Genomic DNA, 24568 nt, shown 5'->3' with positions numbered 1-24568 from the left:
CAAATGAATAACTTAAGAAGACCACACACAAAATTTGGCTAAATTTACCCTGAACATGATTTGGTAGTGAACTTATAAAATAAATCTTGAAAAAAAATGCCAAAACGTTGCTTTTTTCAGAATAATCTGTTGATTTGGAAAATATATGATTCATTCACCAACATGTATCATATAACAGCAGCTGTAGAATGTCATTGCGAACATTTTGAGCCATATTTCATATCAATAGGTCAATCTGTGAAAGAGTTATGAAGGTTTCCTTGACGCGCTCAATTGCAATGAAAAAATGGCATTTAGCAAAGTGAACCGGAAGTCCATCAGCCAAATTTGAACACTTCGGGCACCAGGCTAACTGAAAATCATGGTTGAATTTATTCATCAAATTGGTAATGATACTCCGAAATCCGAGGTCTGTCACATGGACTATAGGCTATAGAAGAACATTTGCCTTTTCAAATGCGAAGTAGTAAAGTACGGGTGGTAACGTAAATTTAATTTAATGGTTTTAAAAGTGTTACCATACCGGTATATCTTTTGCTTTCTCCTTTCACTTCAGCTAGACCATATAAAGTTCATATGTTCCAGTAATGTCTGTATGAACAGTACCGGTAACAATAGTAACAGTGTCAAAATAAAGAATATTCCAAACAAATAAGGTAATGCTTTTGACTTTTTACATTCCTGTTGAAATATGGTTGTGAATTGCCACTTGTAAAAATTCAGCATACAAAATAAAACCATTCTCTTCCAATAACCAATTCAGAGGTGGATCCAAGGGGGATCGCGAGGGGTGCGCCCCCCCCCCCCCACTTATTTACGACAGTGCCCTTTTTTACTGCTGAAAGTGCCTTTTCTCCCCAAATATGTCTGTTGCCAACCCGTTGCAGGGATCCCAAATGACTCAATTTTAAACCATCGACTCAAACACACCAGTCTGGTCTAATTAATGCTTCCACTTTCAAACGAATTCTTATTGTTTAGCTGACGGTGCCCTAATCCTATAGAGTGACAATAGACAGACATCAATGATAGTATCTTGTGGAATCGGCGGCGTATTCACTCATGTCCATCACCGACGCGCATGAGTGCAACTTGATGTAGCATTGTTTCATGTGTAGACAGTACACAGTATAAGTTACAAGGCTTAAATAGTGAAGTGGTTAGGGTATAGATTTGTCTTTTTACCAATCATAATGCCTCGCTCACCTTGACAATTTTCGAGTCGCATGTTCAACTGGCTTTTTTGCTCGATTTTAAGGCTCTTTTTCAACAATTTCCGAACGTTTACTTAGACGAAAATATCAGTCAAATAGCTCTTGGAATGGCTACAGATGCAAGGAAACACATTGATAATTGCCATCAATGTAGAACATTTTTATACCTCATTCAAGGTGTGCATTTTGTCTCTCAGGCGATAAAAACACCAAATTCATTGTTCGTCTGTATAGCAGAACACATATTATGAAGAGTGGATTTAAAATAGTAATTGATTGTGAACATTTGCACAAAAGTATTTCTAGAGTTATTTATTTCTTCTGACTAAATGATTGATGATAAACATGATTTTATGCGCCCACATTTTCATGTGGATGTATTATGCTGTCACCCCTGTCCGTCCACAATTTGTTTGTGGGCACTCTACAGGTCACAATTTTTATCTGATTCTGACGAAACTTGAAATATAGGTTTCTTTCGATATTGGTATGTATCGGACCATAACTTCATGGATTATGGCCCCTGATTGTACAAAAAATCACGTTTTTAACTTGCGGACACTCTAAGAGATCACAATTTTCATCTTATTTTGATGAAACTTGAAATGTATGTTCATAAGCCAAAGATCTTGGTTCCTTTCGATATTCGCGCATTCGGATCAGATTGTAACTTCCTGAATTATGGCCCCTGATCGTACAAAAAAAAACGTGTTTTTAGCTTGTGGTCCCTTATAGAGGTCACAATTATTATCCGATTTAAAGAGCTCATATCGGATCATAACTTCCTGGATTATGGCCATCGATTGTACAAAAACTCAGTTTTAGCTTGTGTTTCCTCTAAAGGTCACAATTTTTATCCAATTTTAAAAGCCACACTAATATCACCGTTAAACCATAATGACGGTTGAGTTTGAATTTCGTAATTCTGCAAACTATTTATATATTGTGAAAGTTGAATCTTAAATACTAATAACTGTCCAAAAATGGTTCAATTCTACCAATCTATGTGGCACTGGCACCCTATATAACAAGGCAGTGACTATCTTCATTTGTACTCACTCTACAGAGTTAACTTATTTACCAAATTTCATGAAATTGTTAGGAATGGTATTCGACTAATGATAATCTTGATCAATTTGGAGTGTCGAGGCTCCTTGATATACCTTATGCATGCTGAAAAACCTGAAAAAAACTTGTCACATTTCCCTTAGTGGAAATAGATAAACGTATTTCACCTATTTATCATTACATGTACTTGATAGGATGAGGGTACCATCCTCGAAACCCTACATGTTTATAAACCAGCAACTGTTTTTCCATATATAGGCTTTAGTGTGTTTCTGTTATACTTGATATGACTATTCTGTCAACTCATTTCCCAGACAATATCTTATATTTACAGCTTTAGCTAAGCGTCAAAAATGTCATCTGCTTTTGGTTTATCACTTCAATGGAGATCTATGGGAAATGAACTGTACAGAAAATTTAAGAATCAAGATTTGACACCATGTATTGCTAAAGACAAACTACAGGAAGTTTTAAATTGTTATTATAAAGCCGATGATTATGCAGAGAATGATTTGGAAAAGTCGTCTGCAAAAAAGAATGTGGCGGTAATGTCAGAAAAGATGATGGAATGCCTCAATAATAATAGTGGCTCGAAAACTTTAATTCATTTTTATTCAAAGCAAGCAATTAGATATTACTTTGAAGCAGATAAGTTTGGCCGAGATAGAGATGATGAATGGCTGATCTCTATAGACACCAGTTCCTTAAAATGCTGGTTGAATATTCAAGATCTTTTGACAGAAGAAGATGTCGAAATAAGAATAAGACACTATGAATTTTTTGTTCAATTCTTACTCGGTAACGAAATCAGATCCTCAGCTTTCCATATAATAGCAGAATGCTATTTCCACCTTAGTGTTTCTAAGATTGCAGACAAGAACTACAAAGAGGCCTTGTCTTATCTTGCAAACTGTTACTTCCCTATTCAGGAAGGGTTAAAATTAGCGAGAACTCCAAGAGGAAAGAAGGTTTTAGACACATTAGAAGGTGATATCCAGCAACAAATAAGTATTGCAGAATCACTCCAGGCTCTGGAAGTAGGTAAGTTACATGTTATCTTCGATCTGTATGAAATATATACATCTTTTAAATCGGTGAAACGAAGATGCCTGTTGAATTTTCTCTAGAGTACTGCCATTTTACTTTGTTGAACCTTGTGAACACTCAAACAACAAATGTTATCATCCCATCTGCATGAAATTTATGCATGATTTTAATTAGTAAAACGAAAAAGCCTGTTGAATTTCAACAATTTCTATAACTTAATTACAGAGTTGAGGCCCTTGTTTCAGTTTGTAGAACCTTGTGAACCCTCAAACAAAAACAATTATAATCCGATCTGTACAAAATTTAACTTGTAAATGCCCGACCATTACCTACAAAAGAATAAATATGCGACAACCCTTGTTGACCTCTCAGACGATTTACCTGCTGTGGGCGTATCCTGTTTTTATAAATTTGACATTAACTGGATGTGTAAAGTCACATCAGGAAATCTCAAATTAGTTGGCATACCAATTTGGGACAAATTTGTCAATTCATCATAGATATATGGATAATTAACTATCAATTTGTGGGTCATACAAATTGTATAGCAGTTTTTAAAATCCATCTTTTTTAACCTTTTCAGCTGATGACCTTTTCTCACAGATGATTTCAAATGAAGAAGAGATAAATTTTGATATAATATGGGATATCATTGATAAGTATCGTAGAGTTATTATTTTAACAAGAGAAAAAGAAATTGAACTAGAAGCAATAGCTTCCAGTAGGATTGGGAAAATTTACCATAAAGTGTTAAAACTTGAAAACAAAGCAAAATCATATTTTACAAGAACGTTAGAACTGGCTACAACACTGATACCAAGAACTATGTTTAATGAAGGTAGGACTTTTTACGAAAACAGTTAACAAAATATAGGACGAATTACAGGGTCCACTTGTTTGGACAATATCTAATTTTTCAGTGCATACTCCAGACACATAATATATTTCTAGAACAGAAAGTCCTTGAATACTGTTAAAGCAACAGGGTTCATCATCCCCAGTCCCAGTTCTTCACACCAAATTTGATAGCAATCAAAGAACTGTAGCCCCTAATGTGTTAAAGCATATTTTTGGGAAAAGGGAGGGTTCATCCTCTCATGGCCCCAATGCTATAGACCGTATTTGAAAAAAAAAATTTGATTAAAATTGTAGCCTGTAATTTTTGGCAAAGGGGGGGGGGGGGTAACTCCAGAACAGAAAGTTGCAGAATGCTGAATATTGATAGGGTTCACCGGACTTCACCCTCTTCTGACCAAAAGCTGCACCTTCACACCAAATTTGAAATAAATGTGTCAAAAACTGTAGCCAAGATTGCATTGATAGGTTGTTCATAAAAAAGAGCTAACTCTCAGGCTCTTAAACAGAAGGTCGAAGATTGTGGAATATCAATAGGGTTCATCATCTCTTGACGCCAATGCTTCGCATCAAATGCTGAATATCAATATGGTTTGTTTTCTTATAACCACAATGCTTCACACCAAATTTGAAAAAGATGCCTTAATAAGTGTAGCCTCTTGTTGTAGAATAAGTGGTTTATTCCCACGAAGGCGCAGTTATTGGCCGTAACGATTAAACGAGGTCGTTTTCGACAACTTCGTGGGAATCCAGCTCCTAGGGATTAAAATGGATTAAAAACGTAACAATGGTGTTATAGATTGTTATGATAAGAATGTACACTTTCATAATCCCCAATGTAACTAATTAACCAACATTTTAGCATCATTTTTGGCATTAGAAATAAAAACATAACTACATTATAACAAAAATTAATTTAATTTCGCCAAATAAGACACCCTGTCTAAATAATCGACTAAAGTCAATTAATCTTCCTCGTGTCTTCCATTTAATTCCTGGAGTTGGCTTTGGATTTGAGCATATTTATATCTCTTCCCTGGTAGTTCCTGTCCCCCAGCATACTGAACGATTCTAATCTCATTAATATTTTGTTCTTGTTGTAAAAATGTGATCATTTCAAAAACATTCGGATGGGCTTTTCTAAGTAGCTTCTTGATTCTTGCATGCCATCCTTCCAAAGTCTTGTTGGTTCTGTGCTCCTCTGTGTCGTAGTAGTCCCACTGATGAGAAGTCGAAGGCCAATACAGCAAGACATAATATAATACACCTACCCTTTCTACTGGTACCAACGGTAGAGCTGCAAACCTCGTACCACCTTCTGTATTTCTTCATCTTCTCTATATTGTACTTATAGACCTACATAATGTGTTCGTCTCCAAATTAAGATTCATATTGAATACTTGGATAATTTGATGATTTTAATCATTAGTTGCCAATTGGTGAATAAAATTCAGAGTGAACATAAATTCATAAAATTTTTAACACCGTTAATTGGGTCCTAATAGTAACATGCCTCTCTTCAAACGAAAGCCGACAAGTCGATATCTGCGCCTTCATGGGAAGGATTAATTTTGGTCAGGCTCTGTAACTGCGCCTTCGCGGGAATACACCGAATAAGTATCATAATTGGTTCATCCATTTGTCTGTCTGTCTGTTACATACAATAACTCTCCTTCTAATTGTGCTAGAATGTTCAAACTTGATGTAGGTGTTTATTAGGTCAATACCTTGATGGAGTTGGAAGATGAGCATTTTCTGCATAGGCTAAGAAGGGATAAGTAATTTGATTGGTTGATGCTTTGGGACACGATAACTAAGTTCTAATTAAGTAAGAGTGATGAAATTTGCTGTATAGTTTCATTACATCAGTACCTTGACTAAGTTCGATAATGAGCATTTTCTGCTCAGGGTAAGCAGAGCGATAAGCAATTTGATTCACTGACACTTTGGAACGCAATAACTCTCCTTCTGATTGAGCTAGAAGGTTCAAACTTGGTGTAGGTGTTTATTTGGTGAATGCCTTGATGGAGGTCGAAGATGAGCATTTTCTGCTTAGGATAAGCAGAGATAAGCAATTTCATTGGTTGATGCTTTGGGACACGATAACTTTAGTTCTAATTAAGTGAGAGCGAGGACACTTGGTGTATATTTTTATCATATCAATACCTTGACTAAGTTCGATAATGATCACTTTCTGCTCAGGGCAAGCAGAGCGATAAGCAATTTGATAGGTTGAGACTTTGGAACACAATAACTCTCCTTCTAGTTGAGGTAGAATGTTCAATTTGATTGGTCAAGACTTTGGAACATAACAACTCGGCTTTTAATTGAGGTAGAATGTTTAAACTTGATATAGATGTTCATTAGGTGAATGTCTTGACTAAGTTCAATGATTAACATTTCGAGCTAAAGCTAAGCAGAGCTAAGCAATTTCATTGGTCGATGCTTTAGGAAATAAAACTTTGATTCTATCTGATAGAGAGTGATGAAATTTAGTGTATAATTGATAATTAGTTTGATTGGTTGATACTTTTGAAAAAAATAAATGTGTGGTTGATTAATATGTGTCATCTGTGGGATTTCAATTGGCTTGTTAATGTAGCATGGAAATTCTGTAAAATGCAGATAAATAATCTCTACAGGGAGATAAGAATATCACCTTATGTTCTGTGTCTGGAAACCAAGGTAATGAAAAAAAAGTCATTGATTAATTTTTTTGTAATCCACATGGCAAGATAGGGACACACAAGAGTTTTTATACGCCCACATTTTCATGTGGACGTATATTGTCGTCGCCCCTGTCCGTCCGTTTGCAATTTGTTTGTGGACACTCTACAGGTCACAATTTTTATCCGATTTTGCTGAAAATTAAAATATAGGTCTATCTCGGTTCCTTTTGATATTGGCATATATCGAACGATAACTTCATGGATTATGGCCCCATATTGTACGACAAATCACGTTTTTAGCTTGTGGACACTCTAAGGGTCACAATTTTCATTTGATTTTGATACAACCTGAAATGCATGTTTATAACCCAAAGATCTTGATTCCTTTCTATATTTGCGCATATCGGATCGTAACTTCCTGAATTATGGCCCCTGATTGTACTAAAAATCATGTGTTTAGCTTGTGGTCCCTCTAGAGGTCACAATTTTTATCCGATTTAAAAAAATGCTTGAATATATCACCGTTAAACTGTGATGATGCTTGAGTTCCAATTTCGAGAAAATTGGACTAAAACTGCCAGACAAATTGGCCACCCCTCGTACGCAAATAGTGTATATATGGTATATCAAGCTTGTGGACACTCTAGAGGTCACAATTTTCATCTGTTTTGATGAAACTTTAAATACATGTTTATAACCCAAAGATCTTGGTTCCTGGTGATATTCACGCATATCAGATCGTAACTTCCTGTATTATGGCCCTTGATTGTACAAAAAATCGCGTTTTTAGCTTGTGGTCCCTCTAGAGGTCACAATTTTTATCCGATTGAAAAAAAAATTGTTTGAATATTTCACCGTTTTACACCCTAATGACGGCTGAGTTTCAATTTCGTGAAAATCGGACCAAAACTGCCGGACAAAATGGACACCCCTTGTACGCAAATAGTGTAAATATATGGTATATCCAGGTTGTAGACCCTCTAGAAGTCACAGTGTTGATCTGATTTTGATGCAACTTGAAATATATCTTTATAACCCAAAGATCTTGGTTCCTGTCAATATTCGCACATATCGGGTCATAACTTCCTGAATTATGACCCTTGATTTTACAAAAAATCACTTTTTGTTAAGCTTGTTTTCTATCCATCTCTTGCAAAATGTGGGCGTATTCTGCCTGGCAGCCACGGTTGATAATTTATTTTCATAGAATCAAAAAATAACTTAAGTTTAATTCATTTTATTGTTTTGTTTCAGAATGGTACCGTGTGGCTGCAGAAGGGTTAAAAGGTTTTCAGGATGAAGAGAGGATGAGAGAAGATGAAGAAAATCGTTTGGCACGCGAAGAAATCATGAATGAGTTAAAAGATGAACTTTTTGACTTAAAAAAGAAATTTGAAGAAGGAAAAGTAGACTTTCTCAAATTTCTGTACAAAACACATCCTCCAAAAAATGACAAACATGTATTAGGAGAGTTACCAGATCAACCCGAACCAGCCCAACTTAAAAAGTTGTATCAAAAAGCTGTTGTTCACTTTCATCCAGACAAAATAGACATTTCGGTACATGGTAAAAAATGGAAAGTTTTATCTGAAGAGATTTGTAAAATTTTAACATCTCAATATGAAAGCTACAAAGGTTGCTAATTATGCATTTTAAATTTAATATACAATAGTTATTGTTTGACCCTGCAACTGGTTACTCATCAATCTTGATCATTCAGTCTTTACCATGATTTAATGTTGTACAAAACTAATCATTAACTTGGTAATGTCCATATTTTGACCACTAGTCACCTTTAGGTACTAAATGTATTTAGTTTAGGTAGAGTCATTGAATCAAAATTGTTGGGGGCATTTGGCGTTGTGCACTTTGCTATTACACCAAATGGATTTGGATTATCAGAAATTTTATTTTATCTCCAAGATAGGAGACACTGTTTGTATGAATGTATTGTGTTATGTAATATTTATTATTGAATGTATATGACTATGTCTAAGTGTATGTATATGTATGCATGCTGTCCTTCATGGACGTTTTGATGCAATAAACATCTTATCTTATCTATCAAAGGGAAATAACAATTTAAAAACTCTAAAACCAATTTTCGGCTAAGAGATGTGAGGGGATGTTAATAATAAAAAAAGAACCACAAATCTAATTAATGATGCAAGAAGTTATTATTGTAAAGAACATTGTGTAAGTAAGATAAAGTTTTGAGATAATATTTTGAGAATGATAGTTAAAATTATGAACAAAATAGGTTCGACTTGTGGGATTTAAACAAAATAATTGATATTAATTGATGATATTGGGTCAAGGATTAACAAACTACAGTAGTTTGAATTATAAACCAAATTAGAATTATAAAGCTAAAGTGATAATTGTGTGTTACATTAGAATTTAATTATGAGCAATAGTACGGTAATGGGCAGAAAAGTTAGATAAGATTTTAGATAAGATAAGATTTTATTGTATCGAAAAATCCATTTAGGTCAGCAAACAATATAAGTTATGAGAACTAATTTTGAGTCAAACTAAGCTCAATAAGTGATGTGATCTCCATGTATGGTTTATTTTTTTATTCTTTAAAAAAGATTGTTCTGTTACATGTATGATTTAATAGAAACTTCATTCAATATTTTTTTTTGATTTTTATGTAGACATAATTATGTTTATCGTTTTTATAGTGATATGTTGCAGGTAGTGAAATTGATCATTTTGTAAACAGTGCATTTCATATTTGGGGACCCCACATAACTGTATTGTAGGCCTATCTCAGTTTGTGTTTAATGTAGTAATATATTTTTGTTAAAGTTACAATTTCATATTTTCTAAGAAAGTCAAAACATAATTATTTCTATGTCTTTTGCTCAATAGGTTGTCAACTCACTATTATACAATCATAGGTTATCTTTCTCACACTTAAAAATCTCCACACCGGAAATAATAACACAATTACCTCCCTTGTTTTCCTATTACCCACCATGGAATAGCTATCTTCAAACGTTTGAATTTGAAGTTGAAAATGAAATTTTTGCCAAATTCTCAACTGGCAATAGTGAATTATAGGATTAATAGGATTATTCTTTAACAAGGTAGGACTGTTTATAGATACCATCTATTTTAGGGCTTTATTTTAATACATTTTGAAAATATAACTTAAAAATATGAAATTGTAACTTTAAACATTTTAGTTGATTCATTTTGTTTACTCATTTTACTGAGCAGTGGCTTTTTTTTTCAATTTTAGTCAGAGAACTTGTTTATTTTTAATTGCCAAATTTTGAAATGCTGATACAAATGATTTTCAGATCTGTATGTCATTATCTGTATCCTAACAGCATGATTTTATTGAAAAATTGCTTAAGAAAAAGTGCTTGTATATTTGTTTTTATATTAGTAGTAGTTTATTTTTGTTATTTAATGTTTTAAAAACCTAGTCATGAACATTGTTTATTAGTTGATTATGTAACCATACTATTTTTATACGCCCATATTTTCATGTAGACTTATATTGTCATCACCCTTGTACGGACGTCCGTCTGTTCGTCCACAATTTGTTTGTGGACACTCTACAGATCACAATTCTTATCCGATTTTAACGAAACTTGAAATATAGGTTTATCTCCAAAAGATCTCGGTTCCGTACGATATTGGCATGCATCGGATCAAAACTTCATGGATTAGGGGCCCTGATTGTACGAAAAATCAAGTTTTTAGCTTGTGGACACTCTAGAGATCTTGGTTCTGTTCGATATTCGTGCATATCGGATCGTGACTTCCTGAATTATGACCCTTGATTGTATGAAAAATCGCGTTTTTAGGTTGTGGTCCCTCTAGAGGTCACAATTTTTATCTGATTTAAAATAAGGTTTGAATATATCACCATTACACCCTAATGATTGTTGCCGAGTTTGAATTTCAAGAAAATCGAATCAAAACTGCCAGACACAATGGCCGCCCCTAGTATACAAATAGTGTAAATGTATGTAATACGAAGGTTGTGGACTCCCTCTAGAAGTCACAATTTTTATCCGATTTTAATGAAACTTAAAATATATCTTTATATCCCAAATATCTCAGTCCATTTCGATATTTGGGCATTTCAGACCATAACTTCCTGGATTATAGTCCCTGATTGTACGAAAAATCGCTTCTTTTGATTTTTTAACTTGTTCTCTATCCACCTCTTGCAAAATGTGGCGGTATCTTGCCTGGCAACAACTGGATGATCATTTTTGACATGCTGACTGCCAACTCAATAGATATTTTAATATATGTCATTGTATGTGAATATATGTCAGAACTGGTATGTAACATGTTATATTATATGGAAGAAATAAAGCATTTGTAAATTTTTAGTTATCTTACATTTCATTTACTGTCTGCATTTATGAGTTGACTTAATATGTTGTGCCAAATCAATCAACCATTCTTATATACAAATTGTATTTGTATGTATGATGGACAATGACCAGAATATGATAGTTTTCCAAGGGTCCCATGCAAGCTTAATCTGCCCAAATTTCCACTGATGGCTTCCAGATTAGATTTCTCAGCCGGATTAATATTTCCATAGTATTCAGAATCAATTAATCTCTGTTTTATCTATTTCATTAAATTAATTTTTGTCCTCGTACACTGTAACACGGGTGACAGGAACATTTTTAGCTGTTAGTATACACATGGCCAATACACTAACCATTACCAAGGACCCTATTGACGTTTATTTTGTCACCAGTGACTTCCTTGGCCAGGCTTACAATATACTTTTTACTCTGGTGCCACGGCTTGTGTCTAAATCTTGACCGGGTTGGGTCAGTTTATTAACAATCAGGGCTGTCGGTAATTTTTCACAGTTGATTAGCAGCACTGCTAATCAAAAAGTCCAATTTTGCCAAATTTGATTAGCAAATTTAAAAATTGATTAGCAGTTTTTCAGTTTCAAAGTAAAACACCTAAATAACAAGATATTACTTTAATTCATAACGAATTGAAATATGATTAGATTCCATTCTGGGGGGTTGGATGGCTGAATGGTTAGCGTGCGCACGCTGTATCATAAAGTCTGTCATTGAGTCGACTGGCGTGGTTTCGAATCCCCGGTTGTACGTGACAAGGTGTAGGGTTGCCTGTCCAACCTCGTGGGTTTTCTCCGGGTCCTCCGGTTTCCTCCCACTGCTAAAGACCCCTACGCGCAAGCGAATTATTGAAATAAAATTAAACCATATGTTAGTCCCGAAATGACCTAGTTTGTGTCGAGTGGACGTTAAACCCCATTTCTCTCTCTCTCTCTCTCAGATTCCATTCTGACTATTCTTAGATTTTTTAGCACTGCCACAAGTACTTGTGACAGTTTGTGAATGTGATGTAGACATTTAGTTAGGTCTTGTCTGAAGCCAATTCTTGACAGTGACTTCCGAAGCCCCACTCATTTTAATTGTATTTTTTTTGTTACGTTAGAAAACAATTTCGTCTGCTTTTTATCGTGTATTATTATTTTTGTTCAATCGGGCGCACCTCGATTAACTAGACACACGCGATATAAACAATAATATTTTACGGGAATTTTTACTTTGATTTATCATTTTACAATACGTTAACATGTATTTATTTTTTTTATATTTTATTTACAATACGTGGGAGATACACTGGATTTATTTCTTTTAAAATGAATATGATATAATTACTTGATGTCTCACAACGTGAGTGGTACTACTTGATTCCCTATTTCCGGTTTAATAGTCCCTATTCATAGAGTGTGTGTGAGTTAGTTTTATTTAACGTCCGCTTCCACCGAGGTGATATCGCAGACATAGAGTTATGTCCCTGTGTTATATAGTATTGTGTCTGGGCAGTTCGAGAAGAAAATGTCACACGGAGAATGAGTCGACCCTAAGTCCAAATCAAATAGTCAGTCGAATAAACCGGTCGATGGCTTATTAAAATTTTGGAATCGTTTGTAATCAGTATAAGTTAAAGAAAAAACGCACTAATTCCAATATCTTTTATCATTGTTTTTGTTTATTTTTTACGTCCCCTCATGTTCAAATTTGATTGTTCAAATTAAAACTTTAAGGTGTTATTGCCACCGCGGCTTAATAAAGTCATGCTTTACTTTTTCCCTCATCCCCATATGCCCCCATCTTTTAAGTGCACGCCAATGTGTACACGGGACCTCGGTTTTTCGTCCCATCCGAACGACTAGACATCTGTCCTTGTCCACCTCCAAAAGAATATAGAGTCCCTATATATGATATGTTGGGTTAGGGGGGCATATGGGGATAAGGTATTTGACATTATCATGTGGCCTCGTCCAGTCAATAAAATCAGTCAGTTAGTTCAGTCGATAACATCAGTAAGTTAGTTCATGCTCGTCCCATCCGAACGACTAGACAGCTGTCCTTGTCCGCCTCGAAAAGAATAGAGTCAATATATATGCGTGTCGGGATGAGGTATTTGACATTTTCATGTGGCCTCGTCCAGTCGATAAAATCAGTCAGTTAGTTCAGTCGAATAATCCAGTCGAATAATTCAGTCGAAAAGTTCAGTCGAATAGTTCAGTCGAATAATTCAGTCGAATAAACAAGTCGCTCAATATTAAGTAGCGGTGGCAGCGGGCTAAGATAATTAGTAGCAAATCATGCTCGTAGCCATAGCTGAAGGAGCCGGGGGCATGGGGTAGGGACCTGGGGGCTTCCCGACTAGTTTCAAGAAATGAAACGAAATGAAATGGGGTTTTAACGTCCTACTGTTCTGCTTGGAACTGTGCTAATGAAGACGGGCATACGCCATACACTGTGGGATGAGTGAAATTTTGCCCGGACAGCGGCACTACGGCATACTCTTATTTCGAATTCCATCTGTCAAGGGATCTTTTACGTCCACGCCAATGTATACACGGGACCTTGGTTTTTCGTCCCATCCGAAAGACTAGACAGCTGTCCTTGTCCGCCTCGAAAAGAATAGAATCCCTATATATGATATGAACGAAGAAAGGGGATGGGGTGCGGCGGGGGGGGGGGGGGTGAGGTATTTGACATTTTCATGTGGCCACGTCCAGTCGATAAAATCAGCCAGTTAGTTCAGTCGAATAATCCAGTCGAATAATTCAGTCGAGAAGTTCAGTCGAATACTTCAGTCGAATAGTTCAGTCGAATAATCCAGTCGAATAATTCAGTCGAATAAACAAGTCGCTCAATATTAAGCAGCGGTGGCAGCGGGCTAAGAGAATTAGTAGCAAATCATGCTCGTAGCTATAGCTGAAGGAGCCGGGGGTATGGGGTAGGGACCTGGGGGCTTCCCAACTAGTTTCAAGAAATGAAAAGAAATGAAATGGGGTTTTAACGTCCTACTGTTCTGCTTGGAACTGGGCTAATGAAGACGGGCACACGCCATACACTGTGGGATGAGGGAAATTTTGCCCGGACAGCGGCACTACGGCATACTCTTATATCGAATTCCATCTGTCAAGGGATCTTTTACGTCCACGCCAATGTATACACGGGACCTCGGTTTTTCGTCCCATCCGAAAGACTAGACAGCTGTCCTTGACCGCCTCGAAAAGAATAGAGTCCCTATATATGATATGAACGAAGAAAGGGGATGGGGTGGGGCGGGGGTGTGGGGTGTGTGTGGGGTATTTGACATTTTCATGTGGCCTCGTCCAGTCGATAAAATCAGCCAGTTAGTTCAGTCGAATAAACCAGTCGAATAAACCAGTCGAAAAGTTCAGTCGAATACTTCAGTCGAATAGTTCAGTCGAATAATTCAGTCGAATAAACAAGTCGCTCAATATTAAGTAGCGGTGGCAGCGGGCTAAGATAATTAGTAGCAAATCATGCTCGTAGCCATAGCTGAAGGAGCCGGGGGCATGGGGTAGGGACCTGGGGGCTTCCCAACTAGTTTCAAGAAATGAAACGAAATGAAATGGGGTTTTAACGTCCTACTGTTCTGCTTGGAACTGGGCTAATGAAGACGGGCATACGCCATACACTGTGGGATGAGGGAAATTTTGCCCGGACAGCGGCACTACGGCATACTCTTATATCGAATTCCATCTGTCAAGGGATCTTTTACGTCCACGCCAATGTATACACGGGACCTTGGTTTTTCGTCCCATCCGAAAGACTAGACAGCTGTCCTTGTCCGCCTCGAAAAGAATAGAATCCCTATATATGATATGAACGAAGAAAGGGGGTGGGGTGGGGCGGGGTGTGTGGGGTGTGTGTGAGGTATTTGACATTTTCATGTGGCCTCGTCCAGTCGATAAAATCAGCCAGTTAGTTCAGTCGAATAATCCAGTCGAATACTTCAGTCGAGAAGTTCAGTCGAATACTTCAGTCGAATAATTCAGTCGAATAAACAAGTCGCTCAATATTAAGCAGCGGTGCAGCGGGCTAAGATAATATAGTAGCAAATCATGCTCGTAGACATAGCTGAAGGAGCCGGGGGCATGGGGTAGGGACCGGGGGGCTTCCCAACTAGTTTCAAGAAATGAAAAGAAATGAAATGGGGTTTTAACGTCCTACTGTTCTGCTTGGAACTGGGCTAATGAAGACGGGCATACACCATACACTGTGCGATTATGGAAATTTTGCCCGGACAGCGGCACTACGGCATACTCTTATATCGAATTCCATCTGTCAAAGGATCTTTTACGTCCCGTCTTTCGGATGGGACGAAAAACCGAGGTCCCGTGTATACGTTGGCGTGGACGTAAAAGATACCTTGACAGATGGAATTCGATATAAGAGTTTGCCGTAGTGCCGCTGTCCGGGCAAAATTTCCCTAATCGCATAGTGTATGGCGTATGCCCGTCTTCATAAGCCCAGTTCCAAGCAGAACAGTAGGACGTTAAAACCCCATTTCATTTCTTTTCATTTCTTGAAACTAGTTGGGAAGCCCCCCGGTCCCTACCCCATGCCTCGGCTCCATCAGCTATGTCTACGAGCATGATTTGCTACTATATTATCTTAGCCCGCTGCCACCGCTGCTTAATATTGAGCGACTTGTTTATTCGACTGGATTATTCGACTGAATTATTCGACTGAACTATTCGACTGAAGTATTCGACTGAACTTTTCGACTGAATTATTCGACTGGTTTATTCGACTGGATTATTCGACTGAACTAACTGACTGATTTTATCGACTGGACGAGGCCACATGAAAATGTCAAATACCCACCCCCCCGCCCCACCCCATCCCCTTTCTTCCTTCATATCATATATAGGGATTCTGTTCTTTTCGAGGCGGACAAGGACAGCTGTCTAGTCGTTCGGATGGGATGAAAAACCGAGGTCCCGTGTACACATTCGCGTTGACGTAAAAGATCCTTTGACAGATGGAATTCGATATAAGAGTAGACCATAGTGCCGCTGTCCGGGCAAAATTTCCCTCATAGAAAAGTGTATGGCGTATGCCCGTCTTCATTAGCCCAGTTCCAAGCAGAACAGTAGGACGTTAAAACCCCATTTCATTTCTTTTCATTTCTTGAAACCGGTTGGGAAGCCCCCCGGTCCCTACCCCATGCCCTCGGCTCCTTCAGCTATGGCTACGAGCATGACTTGCTACTAATTATCTTAGCCCGCTGCCACCGCTGCTTAATATTGAGCGACTTGTTTATTCGACTGAACTATTCGACTGAAGTATTCGACTGAACTTTTCGACTGAATTATTCGACTGGTTTATTCGACTGGATTATTCGACTGAACTAACTGACTGATTTTATCGACTGGACGAGGCCACATGAAAATGTCAAATACCCCCCCCCCCCCGCCCCACCCCATCCCCTTTCTTCGTTCATATCATATATAGGGATTCTATTCTTTTCGAGGCGGACAAGGACAGCTGTCTAGTCGTTCGGATGGGATGAAAAACCGAGGTCCCGTGTACACATTCGCGTTGACGTAAAAGATCCTTTGACAGATGGAATTCGATATAAGAGTAGGCCGTAGTGCCGCTGTCCGGGCAAAATTTCCCTCATAGAAAAGTGTATGGCGTATGCCCGTCTTCATTAGCCCAGTTCCAAGCAGAACAGTAGGACGTTAAAACCCCATTTCATTTCTTTTCATTTCTTGAAACCGGTTGGGAAGCCCCCCGGTCCCTACCCCATGCCCTCGGCTCCTTCAGCTATGGCTACGAGCATGACTTGCTACTAATTATCTTAGCCCGCTGCCACCGCTGCTTAATATTGAGCGACTTGTTTATTCGACTGAATTATTCGACTGGATTATTCGACTGAACTATTCGACTGAAGTATTCGACTGAACTTTTCGACTGGTTTATTCGACTGGATTATTCGACTGAACTAACTGACTGATTTTATCGACTGGACGAGGCCACATGAAAATGTCAAATACCTCACCCCCCCCCCCCCCGCCCCATCCCCTTTCTTCGTTCATATCATATATAGGGACTCTATTCTTTTCGAGGCGGACAAGGACAGCTGTCTAGTCTTTCGGATGGGACGAAAAACCGAGGTCCCGTGTATACATTGGCGTGGACGTAAAAGATACCTTGACAGATGGAATTCGATATAAGAGTATGCCGTAGTGCCGCTGTCCGGGCAAAATTTCCCTAATCGCATAGTGTATGGCGTATGCCCGTCTTCATAAGCCCAGTTCCAAGCAGAACAGTAGGACGTTAAAACCCCATTTCATTTCTTGAAACTAGTTGGGAAGCCCCCCGGTCCCTACCCCATGCCTCGGCTCCTTCAGCTATGTCTACGAGCATGATTTGCTACTATATTATCTTAGCCCGCTGCCACCGCTGCTTAATATTGAGCGACTTTTTTATTCGACTGAACTATTCGACTGAAGTATTCGACTGAACTTTTCGACTGAATTATTCGACTGGTTTATTCGACTGGATTATTCGACTGAACTAACTGACTGATTTTATCGACTGGACGAGGCCACATGAAAATGTCAAAAACCTCCCCCCCCCCCCCGCCCCACCCCATCCCCTTTCTTCCTTCATATCATATATAGGGATTCTATTCTTTTCGAGGCGGACAAGGACAGCTGTCTAGTCGTTCGGATGGGATGAAAAACCGAGGTCCCGTGTACACATTCGCGTGGACGTAAAAGATCCTTTGACAAATGGAATTCGATATAAGAGTAGGCCGTAGTGCCGCTGTCCGGGCAAAATTTCCCTCATAGCACAGTGTATGGCGTATGCCCGTCTTCATTAGCCCAGTTCCAAGCAGAAAAGTAGGACGTTAAAACCCCATTTCATTTCTTTTCATTTCTTGAAACTAGTTGGGAAGCCCCCCGGTCCCTACCCCATGCCCCCGGCTCCTTCAGCTATGGCTACGAGCATGATTTGCTACTAATTATCTTAGCCCGCTGCCACCGCTGCTTAATATTGAGCGACTTGTTTATTCGACTGAATTATTCGACTGGATTATTCGACTGAAGTATTCGACTGAACTTTTCGACTGAATTATTCGACTGGTTTATTCGACTGGATTATTCGACTGAACTAACTGACTGATTTTATCGACTGGATGAGGCCACATGAAAATGTCAAATACCACATCCCGACACGCCCCCCCCCCCCCCCCCGTCCCACACCATCCCCTTTCTTCGTTCATATCATATATAGGGACTCTATTCTTTTCGAGGCGGACAAGGACAGCTGTCTAGTCTTTCGGGTGGGACGAAAAACCGAGGTCCCGTGTATACATTGGCGTGGACGTAAAAGATCCCTTGACAGATGGAATTCGATATAAGAGTATGCCGTAGTGCCGCTGTCCGGGCAAAATTTCCCTAATCGCATAGTGTATGGCGTATGCCCGTCTTCATTAGCCCAGTTCCAAGCAGAAAGGTAGGACGTTAAAACCCCATTTCATTTCTTGAAACTAGTTGGGAAGCCCCCCGGTCCCTACCCCATGCCCCCGGCTCCTTCAGCTATGGCTACGAGCATGATTTGCTACTAATTATCTTAGCCCGCTGCCACCGCTGCTTAATATTGAGCGACTTGTTTATTCGACTGAATTATTCGACTGAACTATTCGACTGAACTTTTCGACTGAATTATTCGACTGGTTTATTCGACTGGATTATTCGACTGAACTAACTGAATGATTTTATCGACTGGACGAGGCCACATGAAAATGTCAAATACCTCACACACACCCCGGCCCCATCGCATCCCCTTTCTACGTTCATATCATATATAGGGACTCTATTCTTTTCGAGGCGGACAAGGACAGCTGTCTAGTCTTTCGGATGGGACGAAAAACCGAGGTCCCGTGTATACATTGGCGTGGACGTAAAAGATCCCTTGACAGATGGAATTCGATATAAGAGTAGGCCGTAGTGCCGCTGTCCGGGCAAAATTTCCCTCATAGCACAGTGTATGGCGTAGGCCCGTCTTCATTAGCAAATCATGCTCGTAGCCATAACTGAAGGATCCGGGGGCATTGGGTAGGGGCCGGGGGGTTTCCCAACTAGTTTCAAGTCTTAAGTGATACATGTACTTTAGATACTAGTATTTTCGCTCCCACGCACAGGGCCCCTCCCATTCCACCAACACCCCGTTTCTATGGTCATATATAGGGACTATTCTTTTCGAGGTGAGGGCCGACAATATTAGTATCTACTTAAGTACAATTATCTCCTGCGACGGGTGAGGACCAAACCCCGCCCAAGCCCTCGGCTCCTACAGCTATGGCAACGAACATTGAACTACTCAATGGGCTGTTTTTCCGACTGGTTTCATCGACTGAAGTATTTGACTGATTTTATCGACTGAGATATGTGTGGGATTTTATCGTCTGGACGAGGCCACGTTAAAATGTCAGATTTATGTAAGATGAATCATTACTTGGAGAGACCTAGGAAACCTATATACTACATGTAATTGGGGATCCGATTTATAGGAAGTTATAAGTTGTTTAATTGTTGCTGTTATGTAGGCACTATTTGCTCCTGAAATAAAGTGTTGAAGATCCAGTCCAAGAATCTGTATTCATTTCTGATCCTAACAGAACACACGTCGAAGAGCTACATTCCCTGCTTGTCAAATTGTACATAATATATTGAAGAAGAAGGCATGGATATCAACTTTATTCTTCCTTCAGCAGCAGTAGCAGCAATAAGAAATCTTGATCAACTATCAGTGTCTTGGAGTCTCAAACAGGGGTTTAAATGGGCTTTAAAAGGGACTTCTCAGAAAATTAATTACCCAGTCCGGAAAAGAAATATCGTTCTTTTGTCCAAATACAAAGGGATAGACAGCGACAGCTGGAATTTTTTGCAAAGGGTGCCCAAAAAGTACAGGTTTCTGTGACCTCCAGTAAAAAGGATGCGGGTGTTCAAAATGTTCTGGATACTAACGATGTATCTTTTTTTAATAACCTTGTGTTAATGGTGTCATCCTGCCAATTGCCATGATAAAGGTTGCAGCCATGCGAGATGTTTCAAGTTTTAGTGCCAAATGCACCAGCCGTCAAGACTCAAGATCACAGATTTAGACATGTTAGGCCTTACAGCAGGAATCCTTTGTACAGGAATAGAAATTATTATCGTGAAAATAGTTATAGATTATGTTATTTTGAATAATGGAAAAATAAGGATTTTGATTGTATTAATGATTAAAACATGGGGTCATGTTTTTGTTTGAAATAATTTTAAGGTGGATACACATGACTAATGTATAGGTCATATGTTATTTTATTATTGTTTAATTCTATTTTTAATTTCAAATCTATATTTTAACATTCATTAATGCTTGGTTAGTCATTAGAAGCAGACAACAATTAATTTGTCACTCCATATAAATTATGACAGGCTGGCAACTAGAGTGTTTGATCTCTTCAGTTTCTTTAACTATTGTTTTAAATGGCTTAAGACTTAATCCTTCAATAATTATATGCTTATTTCAACACTTTCATAGTGACTAATTTATATAAAAAGACAAGTGTATGTAGGATGAATTATACAGTAGTTGGAGAGACCAACTTAGTTGCAGGACTGATTTATAGGAAGTTATAAGTTATAAGTTGTTTACTTGTTGCTGTTATTTATTTGCTCCTGAAATAAAGTGTTGAAGATCTATTCAAAGAATCTGTAGTCATTTCCAATACTTAGAGAACACACTCCACGCGATATATTCCCTGAAAGTCGAACTATGTTATGAGCATGAAAGGGCTACTTAATAATATGAAATGAAATGGAGTTTAACGTCCTACTGTTGGGCTAATGAAGACGGGCATACGCCATACAGTGTGCCATGAGGGAAATTTTGTCTGGACAGTGCACTACAGCCTACTCTTATATCGAATTCCACCTGTCAAGGAATCTTTTACGTTTATTCCAATGTGTACACAGGACCTCGTTTTGTCATCCCATCCGAATGACTACACAGCTAACCTTGTCAGGCCCTCTGTCCTGCATCACTGACAAAGGGGAATCACACCGGACAATCTGGATGAACTCTTTCGGGCAATGCAGGGATCGAACACCTACATGTAACCTCCAGACTAGCGAGCCGGCGTCTTACCCACTTAATCACTCCCGCTACATAATGAAGTGAAATGGGGTTTAACATCCTTCTGTTGTGCACCGACTAGGCTAATGAAGATGGGCATATGCCATACAGTGTGCTACAAGGGAAATTTTGCCCCGACAGTAGCGCTACAGCCTACTCTTATATATTGAATTCCAACTGCCAAGGGATCTTTTTACATGCACGCCAATGTGTACATGGGACCTTGGTTTTTCATGCCACCCGAAAGACTAGACAGCTGTAGTTTTTGTCACACCCTCCGTCCTGCCCTACGGACAAGGGGAAACCACCTGGATAAAATCCTGAGGAACTGTCTCCGCCAATACCGAGAACGAACCCGCAACCTCCAGGCTAGCGAACCAGCGCCTTACTCACTTAGCCACTGTTGTTCCAGGCTACTTATTGATCTTGGTTCACTTGGTTAGTCATTAGAAGCAGACAGCAATTAATTTGTCAGTCGATTTAAATAACTAAAGTGGGTGGTCTGTTAAGTTTCTTTTACTATTGTTTAAATGACTTAATCCTTCAATAATTATATGTTTATGTCAATACTTTCATAGTAACTAATTTATATAAAAAGAAAAATGTATGTAAGATGAATTATAGTTGGAGAGACCAGCTGAGGGAACCTATGTACCAGTTGGAGGACCAATTTATAGGAAGATATAAGTTGTTTACTTGTTGCTGTTATTTCTTTGCTCTTGAAATAAAGTGTTGAAGATCTATTCGAAAAATCTGTATTCATTTCCGATACTTAGAGAACACACTCGACCAGATACATTCCCTGAAAGTGGAACCGTGTTATGAGCATGAAAGGGCTACTCAATGAAATAAAATGGGCTTTAACGTCCTACTGTTGTGCACCGACTGAGCTAATAAAGTCAGGCATATGCCATACAGGGGATCTTTTACATGCATGCCAATGTGTACATGGGACCTTGGTTTTTCATCCCATCCAAACGACTGCCCCACTGACAGGGGGAAACCACCCGGAAAATCCTGAGGAACTTTTTCGGCCAATACCAGGAACAAACCTCCAGGCTAGCGAGCCAGTGTCTTACTCACTTAGCCACCGTGGCTCCAGGCTACTTATTGTTATCTTAGTTCACTCCAATTAGTGATTCATAAAGTATGGTCCTCCACCATCAAGTCAAGCGACTGCTTTTTTTCGACTGAAATATACACTGAAATATTCGACTTGACGAGGTCACAAAAAAAACCCTGACTCGTCCAATACCCCCAGCCCCTGACTACAGGCCTATGTAGGATTCTATTCACTTAGATGACGGGCCAAAAACATTACTCTCCGTTTAGTACATGTATCAACTAAATACCTAGATCATAAGACTTTTGCCCGAAAAATCTGACTTTAAAGTAGTTGGGAGGGGCGGGGGGTGAAGCACCTGGCTATGACCATGATTGGGCTATTCTATATTACCTTAGCTCACTGCCACCGGTACTTAATATTGAGCGACTGGTTTTATCGACTGGGATATTTGACTGTTTTTTCGCCAGGATTATTCAACTGGTTTTGTTGACTAGATTATTTGACTGTTTTTTTTCAACTGGATTATTTGACTGGTTTTGTTGACTGAATTATTCGACTGGTTCTGTCAACTGAATTATTTGACTGATTTTATTGTCGAAAAAAGTCAAATATCCCAGTCAATAAAACTATTTTATTGTGGCCTCATCCAGACAATAAAGCCAGTCAAATATCTCAGTCAATAAAACGAGTCAAATAATTCAGTCGATAAAACCAGTCCGATAAAATAAGTCGAATATCTCAGTCGATAAAATAAGTCAAATACCTCAGTCGATAAAACCATGGACCTTATAATACCATGATAAAACCAGTCGAATATCACAGTCAATAAAACAAGTCGAATATCTCAGTCAATAAAACTAGACGAATATCACTGTCGATAAATCCACATCCCAGATCAAGTTGGGTCTTCATACCAGATCAAGTTGACAAAATGTGCTTTTGACAGTTATATGATGAGAAGTTAAAAACAGCCGTTCAATAATAAGCAGGAATTGCAGTGAACTAAGATAATACCGAGTAGTTCAGTCATACCCATAGCCATAGCTGTAAAAGAGCCGGGGGCTTGCACCTAGCTCCCTCCCCTGCCAAATAGTTTCAAGTTCAATTTATGGGGCAAAAGTAGTCTGATAAATAGGTATTTAGGGCCGGGGATAGCCGAAAAAACAGTCAAATAATCCGGTCGAAAAAAAAATCAAGCAGATAATTCAGTCGAATAATCCAGTCGCTCAATATGACGAGGAAAAACGTAAAGCTTGACTTTATTAAGCAGTGGTGGCAGTAACTAAGATAACAACATGTAGCCTACTCCTCTATAAATCCCTCCACACGGTTGTTTTTATTCCGAAGCGACTAGATACTATGCTGTCATCAGTTTTATGCATCGGACACAGACTTAATTCAAGTTGTTTATATTAGTACGGCCATTGTTTTCAGTTGATGACGTCAGTCGTTGACCCTTAACCCTAGATGACGACCTTACTCGCAAAGAGGGGTCAACACGTTGTTTAGGGGATTGCTATTGGAAGGAAAATCTCAATAAAGTTGTGACTTCAACTGTCAGATTTGAACTTGGGGGAAAATAATCAAAATAGACAAAAAACGATGTAATCATATTTGAGTTAGTGCGTTTTTTATTTCAGTCAAACAAACTATTCCCAAATTTTAGCCCAACCATCGACCGAGTTTGTTGACTGGAAATTCTAGTGGTACTTAGGGGTAATTGGAGAATTCAGTTTTGTTTATAAAATTTTATTCAACATTTTTTACACGTTGAAAGTGTTGAGTAAGCCTTCTAGTCTTCAAAATGTGGATTATTCTTGTGTCAATATCCAAAATGACAGGCATATTAATGATTCGCAGTAACTGCGAATCAAAAACGTTAGATTTTAATTTTTGGTTAGCAACGGACAAAATATGTATCGCAAATTGCGCTGCGAATGCGATACTGGTTGTCGGCAGCCCTGTTAACAATACTGTACTTCTCCCTCTTTAGCAAACACAATTGAATGAAACTTGGCAGGTACCATTTGTAAGGAATACCAGTATCTTTTGATGCTTGTTTTTCTTTACTCATGGGTTGTTTAGATCTTGATTGTTGCTAACTATGTTCATGTTCAGATCTTAAGGAGTTATCATAATTCCTCAACCAAG

The 24568-nt window shown here is 38.5% G+C and overlaps 1 protein-coding gene across 3 annotated transcripts; it reads left to right on the top strand.

Moving 5' to 3' along the window:
* The first annotated feature begins 307 nt into the window (after positions 1-307).
* Positions 308-11214, top strand: LOC126822039 (uncharacterized). Of its 3 annotated transcripts, none has more exons than XM_050550767.2 (5): positions 308-386; positions 557-656; positions 2617-3323; positions 3913-4167; positions 8108-11214. In XM_050550767.2, the coding sequence occupies exons 3-5, from the start codon at positions 2636-2638 to the stop codon at positions 8494-8496; spliced, it is 1332 nt and encodes a 443-aa protein (XP_050406724.1). In that variant the 5' UTR covers positions 308-386; positions 557-656; positions 2617-2635; the 3' UTR covers positions 8497-11214. The 3 variants fall into 3 exon arrangements, with proteins under 3 accessions (XP_050406724.1, XP_050406723.1, XP_050406722.1); XM_050550766.2 differs by having other exon boundaries at positions 313-409; XM_050550765.2 differs by having other exon boundaries at positions 313-656.
* The last annotated feature ends 13354 nt before the right edge of the window (positions 11215-24568 follow it).

The sequence above is a fragment of the Patella vulgata genome, chromosome 5 (genome assembly GCF_932274485.2).
Source record: "Patella vulgata chromosome 5, xgPatVulg1.2, whole genome shotgun sequence".
In the NCBI taxonomy this organism is placed as follows: Eukaryota; Metazoa; Mollusca; class Gastropoda; family Patellidae; genus Patella; species Patella vulgata.
The sequence above is the reverse complement of the archived record's forward strand: the minus strand, read 5'-3'. Positions and strand labels throughout refer to the sequence as shown.

Coding starts and splice junctions, on each gene's coding strand:
- LOC126822039 (XM_050550767.2), top strand. CDS start 2,636: ATGTCATCTGCTTTTGGTTTATCACTTCAATGGAGATCTATGGGAAAT. Junction 3,324..3,912: donor ACTCCAGGCTCTGGAAGTAG/GTAAGTTACATG, acceptor TAACCTTTTCAG/CTGATGACCTTTTCTCACAG. Junction 4,168..8,107: donor AAGAACTATGTTTAATGAAG/GTAGGACTTTTT, acceptor GTTTTGTTTCAG/AATGGTACCGTGTGGCTGCA.